At 45.0% G+C, this 14,533-nt stretch overlaps 1 protein-coding gene across 1 annotated transcript in view; it reads right to left on the bottom strand.

Annotated features, from left to right (window-relative positions):
• The window catches only part of SEMA4C (semaphorin 4C), an 84,602-nt gene that overhangs the window by 25,045 nt on the left and 45,024 nt on the right, over positions 1–14,533 (bottom strand). Inside the window, exons 3-6 of the mRNA XM_026687546.2 lie at positions 4,869–5,017; positions 3,568–3,630; positions 1,286–1,384; positions 1,084–1,180 (exon numbers count right to left, since the gene is read on the bottom strand). Of these exons, the coding sequence (XP_026543331.1) occupies positions 1,084–1,180; positions 1,286–1,384; positions 3,568–3,630; positions 4,869–5,017 (408 nt within the window). The remainder of the gene's footprint in view (positions 1–1,083; positions 1,181–1,285; positions 1,385–3,567; positions 3,631–4,868; positions 5,018–14,533) is intronic.

The raw sequence follows: 14,533 nt of genomic DNA, 5'->3' as shown, positions 1-14,533 counted from the left end.
GAGGTTATAGCTCGCCTCTCCATTCCCCTCCCCTGCCCTCCCGTATTCTGTCCTATCTTGCTCTGTTCTATTTTCTATTTTATTTTCTATTCTATTCTTCATTCATTATTCTATTCTATTCTATTTTTTAGTCTATTCTTCATTGCATTATTCTATCCTATTCTATTCTATTCTATTCTATTCTATTCTATTCTATTCTATTCTATTATTCTATTCTATTCTATTCTATCCTATCCTATTCTATTATTATTCTTTTATTCTATTCTATTCTTCATTCCATTATTCTATTCTATTCTATTCTATTCTATTCTTATTCTTATTCTATTCTATTTTCTATTCTATTCTTCATTCCATTATTCTATTCTATTTTCTATTCTATTCTATTCTTCATTCCATTATTCTATTCTATTCTATTCTATTCTATTCTATTCTATTCTATTCTATTCTATTCTATTCTATTCTATTCTATTCTATTCTTCATTCCATTATTCTATTCTATTTTCTATTCTATTCTATTCTTCATTGCATTGTTCTGTTCTATTCTGTTCTGCATTCTATTGTATTCTGTTCACTGCAGTGGCACAGTGGTTAGAATGCAGTACTGCAGGCTCCTTCTGCTGACTGCCAGCTGCCTGCAGTTTGGCAGTTCAAATCTCACCAGGCTCAAGGTTGACTCAGCCTTCTATCCTTCCGAGGTGGGTAAAATGAGGACTCAGATTGTGGTGAGGCAAGAGGCTGACTCTTTAAACCACTTAGAGAGGGCTGTAAAGCACTATGAAGTGGTATATAAGTTTAAGTGCTATTGCTATTCCATTCTTCCCATCCCATCCCGTCCTTTTATCTTATCCAGTTCTGGAAACTGGCTGGGAAATGCCAGAAGTTGAGGTCCGCACCTCTTAAATGGCCAAAGTCGAGAAACGCTGGTTTATCCTGAGTAAAGCCCAACAGGGAAGCAACCAGGCAGGCAGAAGGCCTGCATAAGCTGGCGCTTCCCTTTTGCCCAAGAAATTCTCCTCGGCGCGATAGCCCCATCATCATCACCTCCGCTCTCCTTTAGCACACACATACCCGATGGTCACTTACCCACAATGAGGCTCGTGTATCCCTTGGCAGGATCGTACGGACACTTGCCCTTGCCTTCCTCAAAGGAAAACCTGTCCAAGGAGAAGGTGGCCAGATCCTGGAAAAGGGCACGGAGAAAAAGAACAGGCTGTTAATCAACCCCCATGACAAGCTAGGCTTGCTTGTCATCACGTACGGGGAAAAATGTTTCCGCTCTACTCACAATGTAGCCACATTTGGGCTGGAAGGCATACGTGCCACAAGTGTACATGTGAGAGCTGTTGTAGGTCTGGAGGAAGCGGATGTAGTTGAAACATTCAGTCTGCGGAGGGAAAGGAGAGGTTGTGTTATAACAAACTTCCCCACAACCCACCTGTGCTGGTCAGACAGTATATAGCTAATAGATAGTTGGTAGTGGAATTGATAATTTCAAGTGGGGAGTGTGCTGTCCAGACAGTAGTTAATTGGGAATTGGGAGCTGTCCCCTTAAGGGAATGCCTCATGGGAAACGTAGTTAATGTCATGTGGTCACTTCTGTAATCCCGATTGGTCACTATATTTTCACTGTTCTGTCTTTAAATTGCTGGCTGAATATAAAGACAGTCAGGCAAACTCTACAAAGGCTTCCATGCAAAGTTTTCTTTATTGGATCACAAGGCATTCTCGAGGTATAACTCACAGTTATGTTGAGATTCATCTAACGTCCAAATCTTTGCATAGCTGACTTCATAGTGGGAAAATACAGTTACCTCCATCCCATAATGATGGAGCAAAGGGATCCAGTATGCTGCTGGGTCCAGGCAAGAAAGGAACCAAGGCTTCCCCCAACCCAACCAAGGGTCAATTCAGTGACCAATCAGGATTACAGATGTGACCACATGACATTAACTAGGTTTCCCATGAGGCATTCCCTTAAGGGGACAGCTCCCAATTCCCAATGAACTATATACTGTCTGGACAGCACACCACCTATGCACCCAAGAGGGTCTTGCGCTGAGAGCATTGGCTTCGCCGTTGCGTGAGAGTCAACTGAAATTGTAGCCGTCTTTAACAGCGGGGTAGCTAATTCTCAAGGCAGCTGAGATTGTCCTGAAGTAAAATAAAGATCTGAGAAAGCTTGAGTGGAGAAAGGAATTTAGACATCAGGGAATTTAGACATCTCCGGCCGCCTGCAGCACTGCCCCCGCCCCCCGAGCCTTAATTTTAAAGAGCATCTTTAATTGAATCTGCAGAATGCACCTTTTCCAGGGCAAAATGTGCGGGCATGGCGGCTGCGTTAGCAGGGAAGATGAAGCCAGAATTTAAGACAACCCTGGGTTTACTGTATCTTTTTTTAAAAATTATTTTATTTTATTTGACATCCATAGGGGTTGCGTGAACAGTGCATTGTCCGGATCAATTTACTGTATATACATAATGATAATACTAACAATACTATTTACGCGTACATGGTAATAAACTTTCAACTTCTGATATCTTCTATATATGTAAAAGCAAAAGACCACTCAAGCATCTGATTTGTTCAATGGCTGCATGACTCACTTAAGAACTTACTTAACGATTTCCTTAGCAACTGTGGCAAAAAGAAAAAAAAGCGCGAGAGAAAAATCACAAAATTGGGCACAACAACTGCCTTGGTTAGTAACAGAAATTCTGATTCCAATTGTGGTCGTAAGCCAAGTCACTATCTGGAACCAACCTTCTCTGGTATCCCTCTGGCATCCTGCAGTCTACCTATAGCATAATTCACTGTGTCTAACGGGGAAGGATGAATCAACTTGGGATCTCCCATCTATTTTTAATGAAAGTTACTTCTGATTAATGAAGAAATTACTCTGGGCTATTTAAAATGATATTAAATATAAATGATTTGATGAAAGTAAGTGCTTCCAACGCCAAGACTTTCCAGAATAATATTAAATGATTAGCAGGATATCCGTGCTTCGCTAACAAAACTATGTTATCGGGCAAGTTTTGGGGGAGGAAAATGGGTGGGGGGAGGAATTCTGCCTTTGCCTACTACAATCCATCGGTATTCATCTGGCTAGCGTCCTGTCACTGTGTGAGAGAGTTGAGGGCTGTTTGGAAACTGAAACAGTATTTGCTGTGTGAGCAAGAAGGAGACAGCAAGGACCCTGGGTGTGGCTTAGCTCAACTATTCTGTACTAAAGCTGCTTGCTGCTGTGAAACTGAACCTCCTCTCCTCTGCTTGTGTTTTGCATTTGGAAGAGATTTCTTTTCAGGTGGGGAGGGGGAGTAGAACTCCAAAATGGGAGTTTGCCACCAATATTTTCTTAAAGCGCTTAAGCAAAAGGCAATTGCCCCCTCCCTGCCCCACTCTCACACAATCAAACTTCCTTTTCATCAGTACCCTACCACATAAGATCTGGGGGCTGGACTAGAAGATCTCCAAGGTCCCTTCTGACTTCGTTTTTCGATGTTCTAATGTTAAGGGAATTCAACAGAAGGAAAAGACCAAATGTGGAGTTTCCAGAAAGCGCTTACCTGATTACTTCTGCCTTTTTGGATGCATTCTGCTTTCCTCTCTGCTGGAGCCTCCCAAAGTATCTGCCAAAAAACAATTATTCCTCTTTAATTACCCTCTGAGCAACAGCATTTGAAGGCTGACCCCACCCTGTCTCACCAACTTTGGGCTGTGCTGCCAGTGTTGATGGGAAGGTAGGCTGATTTAGTGCCCATAAACCCCAAAGGAACCTGCCCTTCCATTAATGACCACTGGCGACAGGCAGATCCTATTTATTTAACCAGGAATTAAAAACAGTGAGCAGGATCAATCCCTCACAAGTCTAAATCCACCTGCCTCTTGTAAATCTTGACCTTGCTTTTAGAGGCAAGTGTTTTGTAGGCGTGCATGCCGAACCCATCAACCAAGGAAATTGGTGGGTTTGAAACACATCAGGCCACCCAAAAACAGGATTAAAAGAGAGGAAAGCCAGCACGTGGGATCAAATACGGATGCTGCATATTTTAAGAGACTTGGTTTTATGCTGGCTGAGGAATTCTGGGAGTTGAAGTCCACAAGTCTTAAAGTTGCCCCTCTGACATAGGGTCTCTTGCTTGAAGCAGAAGGTTGGACTTGAAGATCTACCTCCAAGATCCCTTCCAACTCTGTTACTCTGTATTCTGCACCTTCTGCTTCTAACTCAGGGTTTTTCAAACTTGGCCATTTCAAGATGTGAGGACTTCCATGTCCCAGAATTCCTCAGCTGTCATGAATTCCGGGAGGTGGCCCACACATCTTAAAGACAAGGGTCTTCAAACTGGGCCACTTTTAAGACTTGTGGCCTTCAACTCCCAGAATTCCTGAGCTAACACGACTGGAGGAGGGATTCTGGGAGTAGAAGTCCACAAGTCTTAAAAGTGGCCAAGTTTGAAGACCCCTGCTCTATCTTATATGCAGCTCTATCATTCCCCTCTATTGGAGTGGTTTCCTGTATCACATTGCCCCTCCACGCTTCGTCTCTATTGTTCTTGTGATGCATTTCCTGTTCTTGTATTACTCTAACACAAGGGTCTTCAAACTTGGCAAGTTTAAGACTTGTGGACTTCAACTCCCAGAATTCCTGAGCTAACACGACTGGAGGAGGGATTCTGGGAGTTGAAGTCCACAAGTCTTAAAAGTGGCCAAGTTTGGGGACCCCTGCTCTAACAGTCAGAACTAAATGGAATCCCATTTGCGGAGGTGTTGTGGAACCGGTGTGGAGAAATAAGTCCTTGCTCCAAACCTGGCTTAGGACCTTCCTTAGTTGATCCAGTAGTCCACCCCCATTCGTTCTTCTACTTACCGCTTCCTCCATCTCCATGGTGCTGATGCTTAAGGCAAAGATGGCTTCCCGGGCTCCAACGTAGAGCAGGCCTTTGCGGTCGGCCAAGGTCAAAGTTGTATAGTTGGACACTCCTGCCATGGAGAAGCGTTTGGTCCCTTCTTTCAGCTCTGCAAGAGAATGGGAGACAACCTTGAGAAAGTGGTCTTTTTTTTAACAGATTAATAAAGTTGGAAGGGATCTTGGAGGTCATCTAATCCAACCCCGCACCCAAGCAGGAGACCCTACACCATTTCTGACAGCTGGCAGTCTTGAAAAATTCCAGGGATGAAGCTCCCACAACTTCCGAAGGCAACTTATGTTCCATGGATTGATTGTTCTCACTTGTAGAAAATTCCTCCTTATTTCCAGGTTGAATCTCTCCTTGATCAGTTTCCATCCATTGTTCCTTTGTCTGACCTTCGGGTGCTTTAGAAAATAGCTTGACCCCCTCCTCCTCTCTGTGGCAGTCCCTCAAATATTGGAAGGCTGCTATCCTGTCTCCCCTGGTCCTTCTCTTCCCTAGACTAGCCAGGCCCAGTTCCTGCAACCGTTCATCGTATGTTTTAGTCTCCAGTCCCCTCATCATCCTGGTTGCTCTTCTCTTTCTAGAGTTTCAACATCTTTTTGATAGAGTGGTGACCAAAAGTAATGCAGTGCTCTAGGAGTGGTCTTACTAAGGCTTTATAGAGTGGTATTAATACGTCATTTGATCTTCATTGTATCCCTCTGTTAACAAATTTAGCATTTGCTTTTTTGGCTGCTGCTGCACACTGCTGGCTCATATTTAGCTGGTTGTCCACTAAGACTCCAAGATCCCACTCACAGTTCCTGCTATTGAACCTGGTTTCACCCAGTCTATAGGTGGACTTTTGTTTTTTCTTGCCTTAGTGTAGGACTTTACTTTTCTCTACATCCAATTTCATTTTGGCCTTCCCTTTCAGTCCCAATTCCATCAACAGAAAACCCGTGAGAGGGTCTCCTCGTCCACAAAACTTCTTCAGTGTGAGCAGATCTGTAGGGAATCCTTGATTGCACATGTCTATCATGGTGTGGATGTCCCAGCTAATCCCCCAATAATGTCCAGCAAGATAAGGAGATTGTCAGCGGTGGCATCTTCTCTTTTAGAAAATTCTACTTGGAGAACTGTGCCAACTTGTCTTCCTTGCATTGTTTTACGATCTTTTTGGTGTTGGGTGGTTAACCATATCTGCCTGAGCTTTCATGACTGATCTCCAAATAGAAAATTAAAATTCTCAGTCTGGCTATGGAGATCCTCTATTATCCAAGTCGTGGTTGTCTCAGATGTTTCTTCCAAAAGGCCACTGGACTTTCTTGGTTTCTCCTCCCCCTCTTAGAAAATATTTCACTTCTCATCCAAGAAGCTTTTTCAGTTCAGAACTGAAGAAGCATCTTGGATAATAGTTATAATATACTGTAACTGATTAATTTTGAATGAGTAAGAGAATGAATATAACTTAGTAAGAATGAGATATGTTTTTAAGAGATAATAACTATAAGGTCAATAATAATATAATTTTGAACAATATGATATAAAATGTTGATTAGAATTGTTTATAAATGTATAACAAGAAATGTAGAACATTATTATGCGCACAAGATATATGTACCCAACCGACACAGTATAAAATTGAAAGATGGTTTTATTTGTTGTCTTTGTTGTTAAAACAAAAAACAAAAACTTTAAAAAAAAAGCATCTTGGATGAGAAGCAAAATGTTTTCAAAGGAAAAAAAGAAAAACCAAGAAAGTCCCATTTGCCTTTTGGAAAAACCATCTTTGGGACAAAGTTCCCACAAGTTCTAGCTAGCAGGGCCAGAGATGAAAAACCTGGGATTAGATGTCCACAAGTCCATGCAAGGTTCAGCTAAGCCTTGCTTGTTTTTCCACATTCGCCAATATCACCTGCATATTATTTCATTTATAAATGCATTAATGAGTTTTAGAGGTGGAGACTCGCATTTTAAATAGCAATTCTGGTTTTTGATATTGAAACTAGCAACTATTCCTTCCTAGTTTTCCTGGGACTTTTCTGGATGACATGGAGCGTGGAGATGAAGGACATGTTTTCTAGGACAAGCCTTTCCACACCCTTGTCTTGTGGCCTTTCTAAACAAGAACAGGCTTCTACATGAATCGTTGTTGTTTTTTTAATTCACCCCGCCAAGGGTTCTTGGCTCTGTATCTCAGTACCCCAGCATGCTTCTTTCTCCAGCAGCAGAAACCAAATTAATATAATTGACAAGATTGTCGCCAAATGGTCCTATTTTGCAGCAGCAAGGATAATCTCGCTCTAGAAAAACCACCGTGCTGGTTTCTACATATTCCTGCAGAAAGCAGCGAAATAGTTGCTGCAGCTACGGTGCTGTGAATTTATTTATTTATTTTTCATCTGGAGGGGATATTCAGACCAAGCATTTTATTCCCTTTCTCAAAGAGGGCCCTCCCATTTGCGTCTTTAAAAAAAAACAATACTTTAAAAAAAAATGGTTTACGAAATCTCCTTAAATGTCTCCAATTTCAGTGGGAGTGAATCGCTTTTTTATTCCAAAAGTCTTTTTAATTCAAGGCAAAATGGCAACCTTCCATGAAATGACGTGCTTGAAACCAGAAACTTCTAAAACGGTAACTTTGCAAGCGTTAGAATCTATAAACAACGACATTTGCGTCGAGGAATATAAAACGGGGGCAGAAAACAATGCTAAGGAACAGTCTCTTCTCCATTATTTTAAATGTCACCAGGGATTTACAATTGGGCAGGGATCAGCTGACATTGGGACACGGTGCTGCAAATTTCCTTCTTTTTAAAGGAAACTCATCCCCCAGCTTCAAAAACTGAACAATGGAAATAAAATGGTTATAGCTAAGAAGAAAACAGCAGGAGAAGGAAAGGGTGAGTGGGATCAGAGGTAGTATTCAGCAGGTTCTGGTCAGTTCTGGAGAAACCGGTAGCGGAAATTTTGAGTAGTTCGATGAACTGGCCAATGACACCTCTGACTGGCCCCGCCAACCCCATTTATTCTCTGCCTCCCATTGAGTCCCAGCTGATCAGCTGGGTCTTCTTTGGTTGCTCCGCACAGGAGAATGGAGCTGGAAAGCAGGATAGTTGGGTGGGGAGGGAATGGGGATTTTGCAGCATCCTTCCCCTGCCACGCCCACCAAGCCACGCCCACAGAACCGGCAGTAAAAATTTTCGAATCCCACCTCTGGTCGTAAGACTGAAAAATGGTCATAAGTCACCTTTTGCAGTGCCGATGTAACGTCAAATTAGAACTCTGTTCTAGTTCTCCGTGTCATAGAACACAGTATATGTGGGTCCATGCATAATTTTGTATTTATTTATTTACCTTGTCATGTTTATGTTTTTATATTAAGAGGTGGAGACCCTTTCAGAGCTGTATGCAACGTAATTTCATTTTAATGTATGCCGAATGGTGTACATTCAAAGCGACAATCAAAGTTATTCTAAGAACGGTCACTCAATGAACTTTTGCAAGGAGTGGACCGCCGGCAGGACAAATCATGGAGCCTTTTTTGTACCTGTTCCATCCATTCTTAAGTCAGATTAAGGGGTGTCACCATTACAGTGGTGGGATTCAAAAATGGTTTACTACCGGTTCTGTGGGCGTGGCTTGGTGGGCATGGCTTGGTGGGCATGGCAGGGGAAGGATATACTGCAAAATCCCCATTCCCTCCCTACTCCACTAACCTGCCTTCACCACTCTCTGCACTGCCTTCCTGTCTGAAGCAGTAATGCTTCCAAACCAGACCATAGTGCAATAGCACAGGATGCTTTCAATCGTCCCTCTATAGAAAGTGGCAAGGACAGGGGGAGCGAGATGTACTTTTCTTGTGCGACGCAGAAAATGCAGGTGCTTCTGTGCCTGTTTCGCCAGTGTCTCGCTGTTGAGCGACTAAGCCAGCCTACTCGTTAGCTGCCCTCCCAGAAACTTGATGCTTCTAACCACCTCCACAGGTGAATCATTAACTCACAGAGGTGTGTGGCTGGGCCTGCCTTTTCTGAAAGTGACAACAATCTCTTTAGTTTTTCCTACGTTGAAAACGAGGCTGTTTTCACTACACCAGTTCACCAAACCCTCTTCTTCGCAATAAGCACCCTCATTGTTCTCCTGAATAAGGCCCACTACTGTTGTATCGTCCGCGTACTTCACCATAGGGCTGGCGACAAACCTGGGCACTGGTGGTGGGATTCAAATAATTTAACCACCGGTTCGCCCAGGGTCAGGTTGGCTGTTGTGGGATGCGTAGCCCATCCCCCATCCCCCATCCTCCAGCTCCGTCGCACAGGTGGGACAAGCCTCCTGCGATGGCCAAGCTGACCCCTGGGCGAACCGGTTGTTAAATTACCACTCTGCTATCAAAGTCAATCCTGGACACTGCGTTGCAATGGAGAAACGGGTAATGGAGCAGCCGGCAAGAGGGGAGGAGGAGGAGGAGCAGGGAGAAGAAAGAGGGAAGGAAGCTTTCTCCTTCCCTTGCGCCAGCCACTCCGTTGCCGGTTTCTCCATTGCAGCGTCCAGGACCCACTTTGATAGCTGGGGGATGGGTCATTTAACAACAGGTTCTCCCAAATTGGTGCGAACCAGCTGAATCTCATCACTGGTCCTTGGGTCAACAGGGTGAACAACAGTGGACTCAGGATGCAGCCCTGAGGAGAATCTTGTGCTCAAGAAAATGATGTTAGAAATATTAGTCCCAACTTGCACATCTCCTTTTTTGTGAGAGTACTCAGCACACTCTCACCCAAATCCAAGTGTATCTACCACCTCATGATGCATATTTCCCATGCAATGTGTCCTCTGGACCTCTTCTTTATCAGAAACCGTCTAAATATTGTTCACAAAGAGGTCTAACTTCTCCGGCCATGGACCTCTTCAGATAAGGATTTGAAACGTCCCACTTTTTGAATAAAAAGAAAAGGATAATGAAGTCTGTTTATGCAACAGAGGCCCAGGGCAAGGACGGGGCTGCCAAACCAGCTCTGGGAAGGGGAAGCCAATCTTAGGAAAATAGATGCTCTTTTCTTGGTCCCTTCCAGTGCTTAACCACAGCTGTCGACAAGCACATTTTTGCAAAGCTGTGATGTTCGCCTGAACACAGAAATCAGCCTGACTGTTCTTTGGATGGACAGATCCTGAAGCGGAAACCTCAAATATATTTGGCCACCCAAATGAGAAGAGAGGACTCCTTGGAAAAGGCCCAGATGTTGGGGAAGATGGAGGGTGAAAGGAGAAGGGGACGGCGGAGAAGGAGATGGGTAGATAGTGTCATCATGCAATGAACATGACTTTGGGCAGACTCAGGGAGACAGTAGAGGATGGAGGGGGCCTGGTGCGCTGTGGGCCATGGGGTTACAAAGAGTCAGACACAACTTGGTGAGTGAGCAATTTTCCAAAGCACCTGTAGGCCAGACAAGGAATAATGGATGGAAAGTGAACAAGGAGAGATTCAACCTGGAAATAAGAAGGAATTTTCTGGCAGTTAGAACAACTAACCCATGGAACAAAAGTTTCCTTCGGAAGTTGTGGGAGCTTCATCCCTGGAAGCTTTCAAGAAGAGACTGGATTGCCATCTGCCAGAAATGGTGTAGGGTCTCCTGCCTGGGCAGGGGAGGTTGGACTAGTTGACCTACAAGGTCCCTTCCAACTCTGTTAATCTGAATGTTTTGATCACTGATATATCAATTAGATTCTATAGAATGTTTCCGCCATGAAGTCAGTTTCATGAAGTAACGAACAGGAGAAAAAATAAATAAACAGCACAGCAGCAGGGATGCAACCGTGCAACCTCAACATTCGTTTTCAATGTTCTGCCTGATGTGAATGAATCCCTGGAAAAGTATTCTTTTCCCAAATTCAGCACTGATCAGACTTGAATCTAACCCAGAGGTGGCATTCAGCAGGTTTGGACTGGTTCTGGAGAACCGGTAGCAGAAATTTTGAGTAGTTCGGAGAACCACCAAATCCCACCTCTGACTGGCCCCACCAACCCCCCATATTCTCTGCCTCCCCTTGAGTCCCAGCTGATCGGCTGGGTCTTCTTTGGTTGCCCTGCACAGGAGAACGGAGCTGGAAAGCAGGTTAGTGGAGAGGGAAGGGGGATTTTGCAGTAATCTTCCCCTGCGACGCCCACCAAGCCACGCCCACAGAACCCGGTAGTAAAAAAATGTTGAATCCCAGCACTGATCTAACCGTAGGGGCAGAGGTCTCCAAACTCGGCAACATTAAGACTTGTGGACTTCAACTCCCAGAATTCCCTGACACTTTTTGATGTGTATTCCCCATTGCGACCTGCTTACTCTCTTGTAATCCCTTTCTCTACAAACACTCTGCTCTAAAAGGTGGGGGGAAAAGAAATAGGCATGGCTGGCTGAGGAATTCTGGGAGTTGAAGTCCACGAGTCTTCAAGTTGCCACATTTGGGGACCCCCTGCCCTAGGGAAATGCAATGGAAGCGAGTGGAACCAAGCCCAGGTAGTCCTCGACTTACAACAAGTTCATTTAGTGACCTTTCAAAGTTACAATGGCAGTGACCATTTTTCACGCAATCGTTGCAGCGCAACGTCATGGGATCAAAACTGAGACGTTTGTCAACCGACTTATATAACTATGATGGTCGTGCTGTCCCGGGAGTGATGAGATCCCCTTTTGTGACCGCTGGACAAGCAGAGCCAACGGGGGAAGCCAGATCCATTTAACAAACCACTAACTGAACAACGGCAGTGATTCACTTCACAAGTGTAGTAAGGAAGGTCCTGGAGCCAAATGTGTGTAACATCCGCCTCGCTTAGCTAACAGAAAATTTGGGCTCAATTGTGGTCGGAATTCCAGGACCACTTGTAGCCCCCCCCACACACATACACAGTGAAACCCATGATCCAGAGTCTTTCCTCCTGGCAAGCAGGGTTTATCCAGCAAGCCAGCTTTGCTCGCAAGATCCGTCTCCCAAGCCCAAGGATGAAAGTTAATCTCCATCCTGCTTGTGTTCATAGCTCACTGATTAACAAATTAAGTTTCTCCGTAGGCCACCAGGAGCTACAGAACCAGGGTAGAAGGAAGGGGCGAGACCAGCGGGTTTTGTTTTTTTCTGGGCAAAAACAGAATGAAAACCCAGGGAGCCAAGGCACCATTTAAGGAATTTAAGAGGACGTCACCCGTTCAGACTAATAGCCGGACACCACGGGAGTTTTTGGCACAAGGAATCAACTTAGTCAGAAACGTTTCTCGTTGCTGGATCTCCGAAGGGTCACGCCAGGCTACCACATACAAGCTGCAGGGAATCAAGAAAACATTCTACCCAATCCTCCTCCTTCCAAGGAATATAGCAATAGCACGTAGCACCCGGATTGTTGGGGACAAGAGACTGACTCTATAAACCGCTTAGAGAGAGAGGTAGAGCACTGTGAAGCAGCATATAAGCCTAAATGCTATTGCTATTGTCAGGGTTCCAATGGATGCCCTAATTAATTCAGCAGCTATTGCTGCACATGCTCCATTAAATTACAGCCATGGTGGTGCAGTGGTTAGAATGCAGTCTTGCAGGCTGACTCTGCCAACTGCCAGCAGTTTGACTGTCACTGGCTCAAGGTTGACCCAGCCTTCCATCCTTCCAAGGTCCATAGCTCTTCACAATGCTTTTACAGCCCTCTCTAAGCGGTTTACAGAGTCAGCGCATTGCCCCCAACAATCTGGGTCCTCGTTTTACCCACCTCTGAAGGGTGGAAGGTTGAGTTAACCTGGAGCCTGGTGAGGATTGAACTGCTGGCATTTGGCAGAATTAGCCTGCAGTACTACACGCTAACCACAACTCCTTTCCTTCTTCCTCCCTCCCTCCCTCTCTTCCCAAAAGCACTTAGACTTATATGCCGTTTCACAGGGCTTTTACAGCCCTCTCTAAGCGGTTTACAGAGTCTGCCTCTTGCCCCCAACAACCTGGGTCCTCATTTTACTGACCTTGGAAGGATGGAAGGCTGAGTCAACCTTGAGCCAGTGACAGTCAAACTGCTGGCAGTTGGCAGAGTCAGCCTGCAAGACTGCATTCTAACCACTGCACCACCATGGCTGTAATTTAATGGAGCATGTGCAGCAATAGCTGCTGAATTAATTAGGGCATCCATTGGAACCCTGACAATAGCAATAGCATTTAGGCTTATGTGCTGCTTCACAGCGCTTTACCTCCCTCTCTAAGCGGTTTATAGAGTCAGCCTCTTGTCCCCAACAATCCTCATTTTACTGACCTCGGAAGGATGGAAGGCTGAGTCAACCTTGAGCCTGGTGGGATTTGAACTGCCAAATTGCAGGCATCCAGCAATGAGCAGAAGTACTGCAATACTGCATACTAACCACGGCTCCACCACGGCTCTATGGTTTGCGTATGGGGACAGGAGGGGCTGGTTTGGACTCTAACCACTCTATGTTGTCCATGGGACTCTGTCTTTGATGCTGGCCACAGAGACGTTCAAGATTCCCCTGGCTTTGCTCTCTGAAGACCTTCTGGTGAGATAGGAGGAACCTCGTCCATCTGTCAGAACAGGAGGGTTGAACTCAATTTCATTGAGGGCTGGATCAACATTGTGGTTGTCCCCGGGGACCAGGGGAGGGGCATAGCCGGAGTCATTGCGGCTGATTGGGTATGGCTTGGGGGGACAATTCTATTATTCTTTATTCTGGAACTTAGCGGAGCAGAGTATCATATAAGGTCTATAGATGCCACTCTATAAAGCCTTGGTAAGACCACACCTAGAATACTGCATCCAGTTTTGGTTGCCACACTATAAAAAAAGATGTTGAGATTCTAGAAAGAGTGCAGAGAAGAGCAACCAGGATGATGAGGGGACTGGAGGCTGAAACATACAATGAACGGTTGCAGGAACTGGGCTTGGCTAGTCTAAGGAAGAGAAGGAGCAGGGGAGACCGGAGAGCAGTCTTCCAATACTTGAGGGGCTGCCACAGAGTGGAGGAGGGGGTCCAGCTATTCTCCAAGGCAGCATTGAAGGCCAGATGAGGAATAATGGATGGAAACTGAACAAGGAGAGATTCAACCTGGAAATAAGGAAGAATTTTCTGACAGTGAGAACAATCAACTCATGGAAGAGAAGTTGCCTCCAGACGTTGTGGGAGCTTCATCACTGGAAGTTTTCAAGAAGAGACCCGGACTGTCATGTGTCAGAAATGGTGTAGGGTCTCCTGCTTTTGTGTGTGTGGGGGTGTTCTACTAGATGGCTTACAAGGTCCCTTCCAATTCTGTGAATCTGTTAATTACCTCAAGCTATTTCCTGCTGGCTTTTTTTTTTTTTCCTGTTTGTTCCTTTCTTCCTAAAAGCAGCATCTCATAACTAAAAACGCCACAGGCAGATCTGGAGCTGAAGAAGTGCTGGAACTGGGCCACCCTATCAGGTCCACTGTCTTCCCGCTAGGCCCACAGCAGGGTGGTATCTGCCTTTTCCATCCGTCCTCGTGGAGAATGACACATCAGGAGCAAAAACCACAGTCACATGCCGGGTCTCCGAGAAGCCTCCGTCTGCCGCGTCAGGCTTTTCCCAACCGGCAAGCTCCAGAGAGACTGGATTTGGGCTAGCTACCATCCCAGACAGCGTAGAAGAAATGGG

Source organism: Notechis scutatus, chromosome 7 (genome assembly GCF_049901735.1).
Source record: "Notechis scutatus isolate UNSWTSFEM ecotype Mainland chromosome 7, rNotScu1.2, whole genome shotgun sequence".
In the NCBI taxonomy this organism is placed as follows: domain Eukaryota; kingdom Metazoa; phylum Chordata; class Lepidosauria; order Squamata; family Elapidae; genus Notechis; species Notechis scutatus.
The sequence above is the reverse complement of the archived record's forward strand: the minus strand, read 5'-3'. Positions and strand labels throughout refer to the sequence as shown.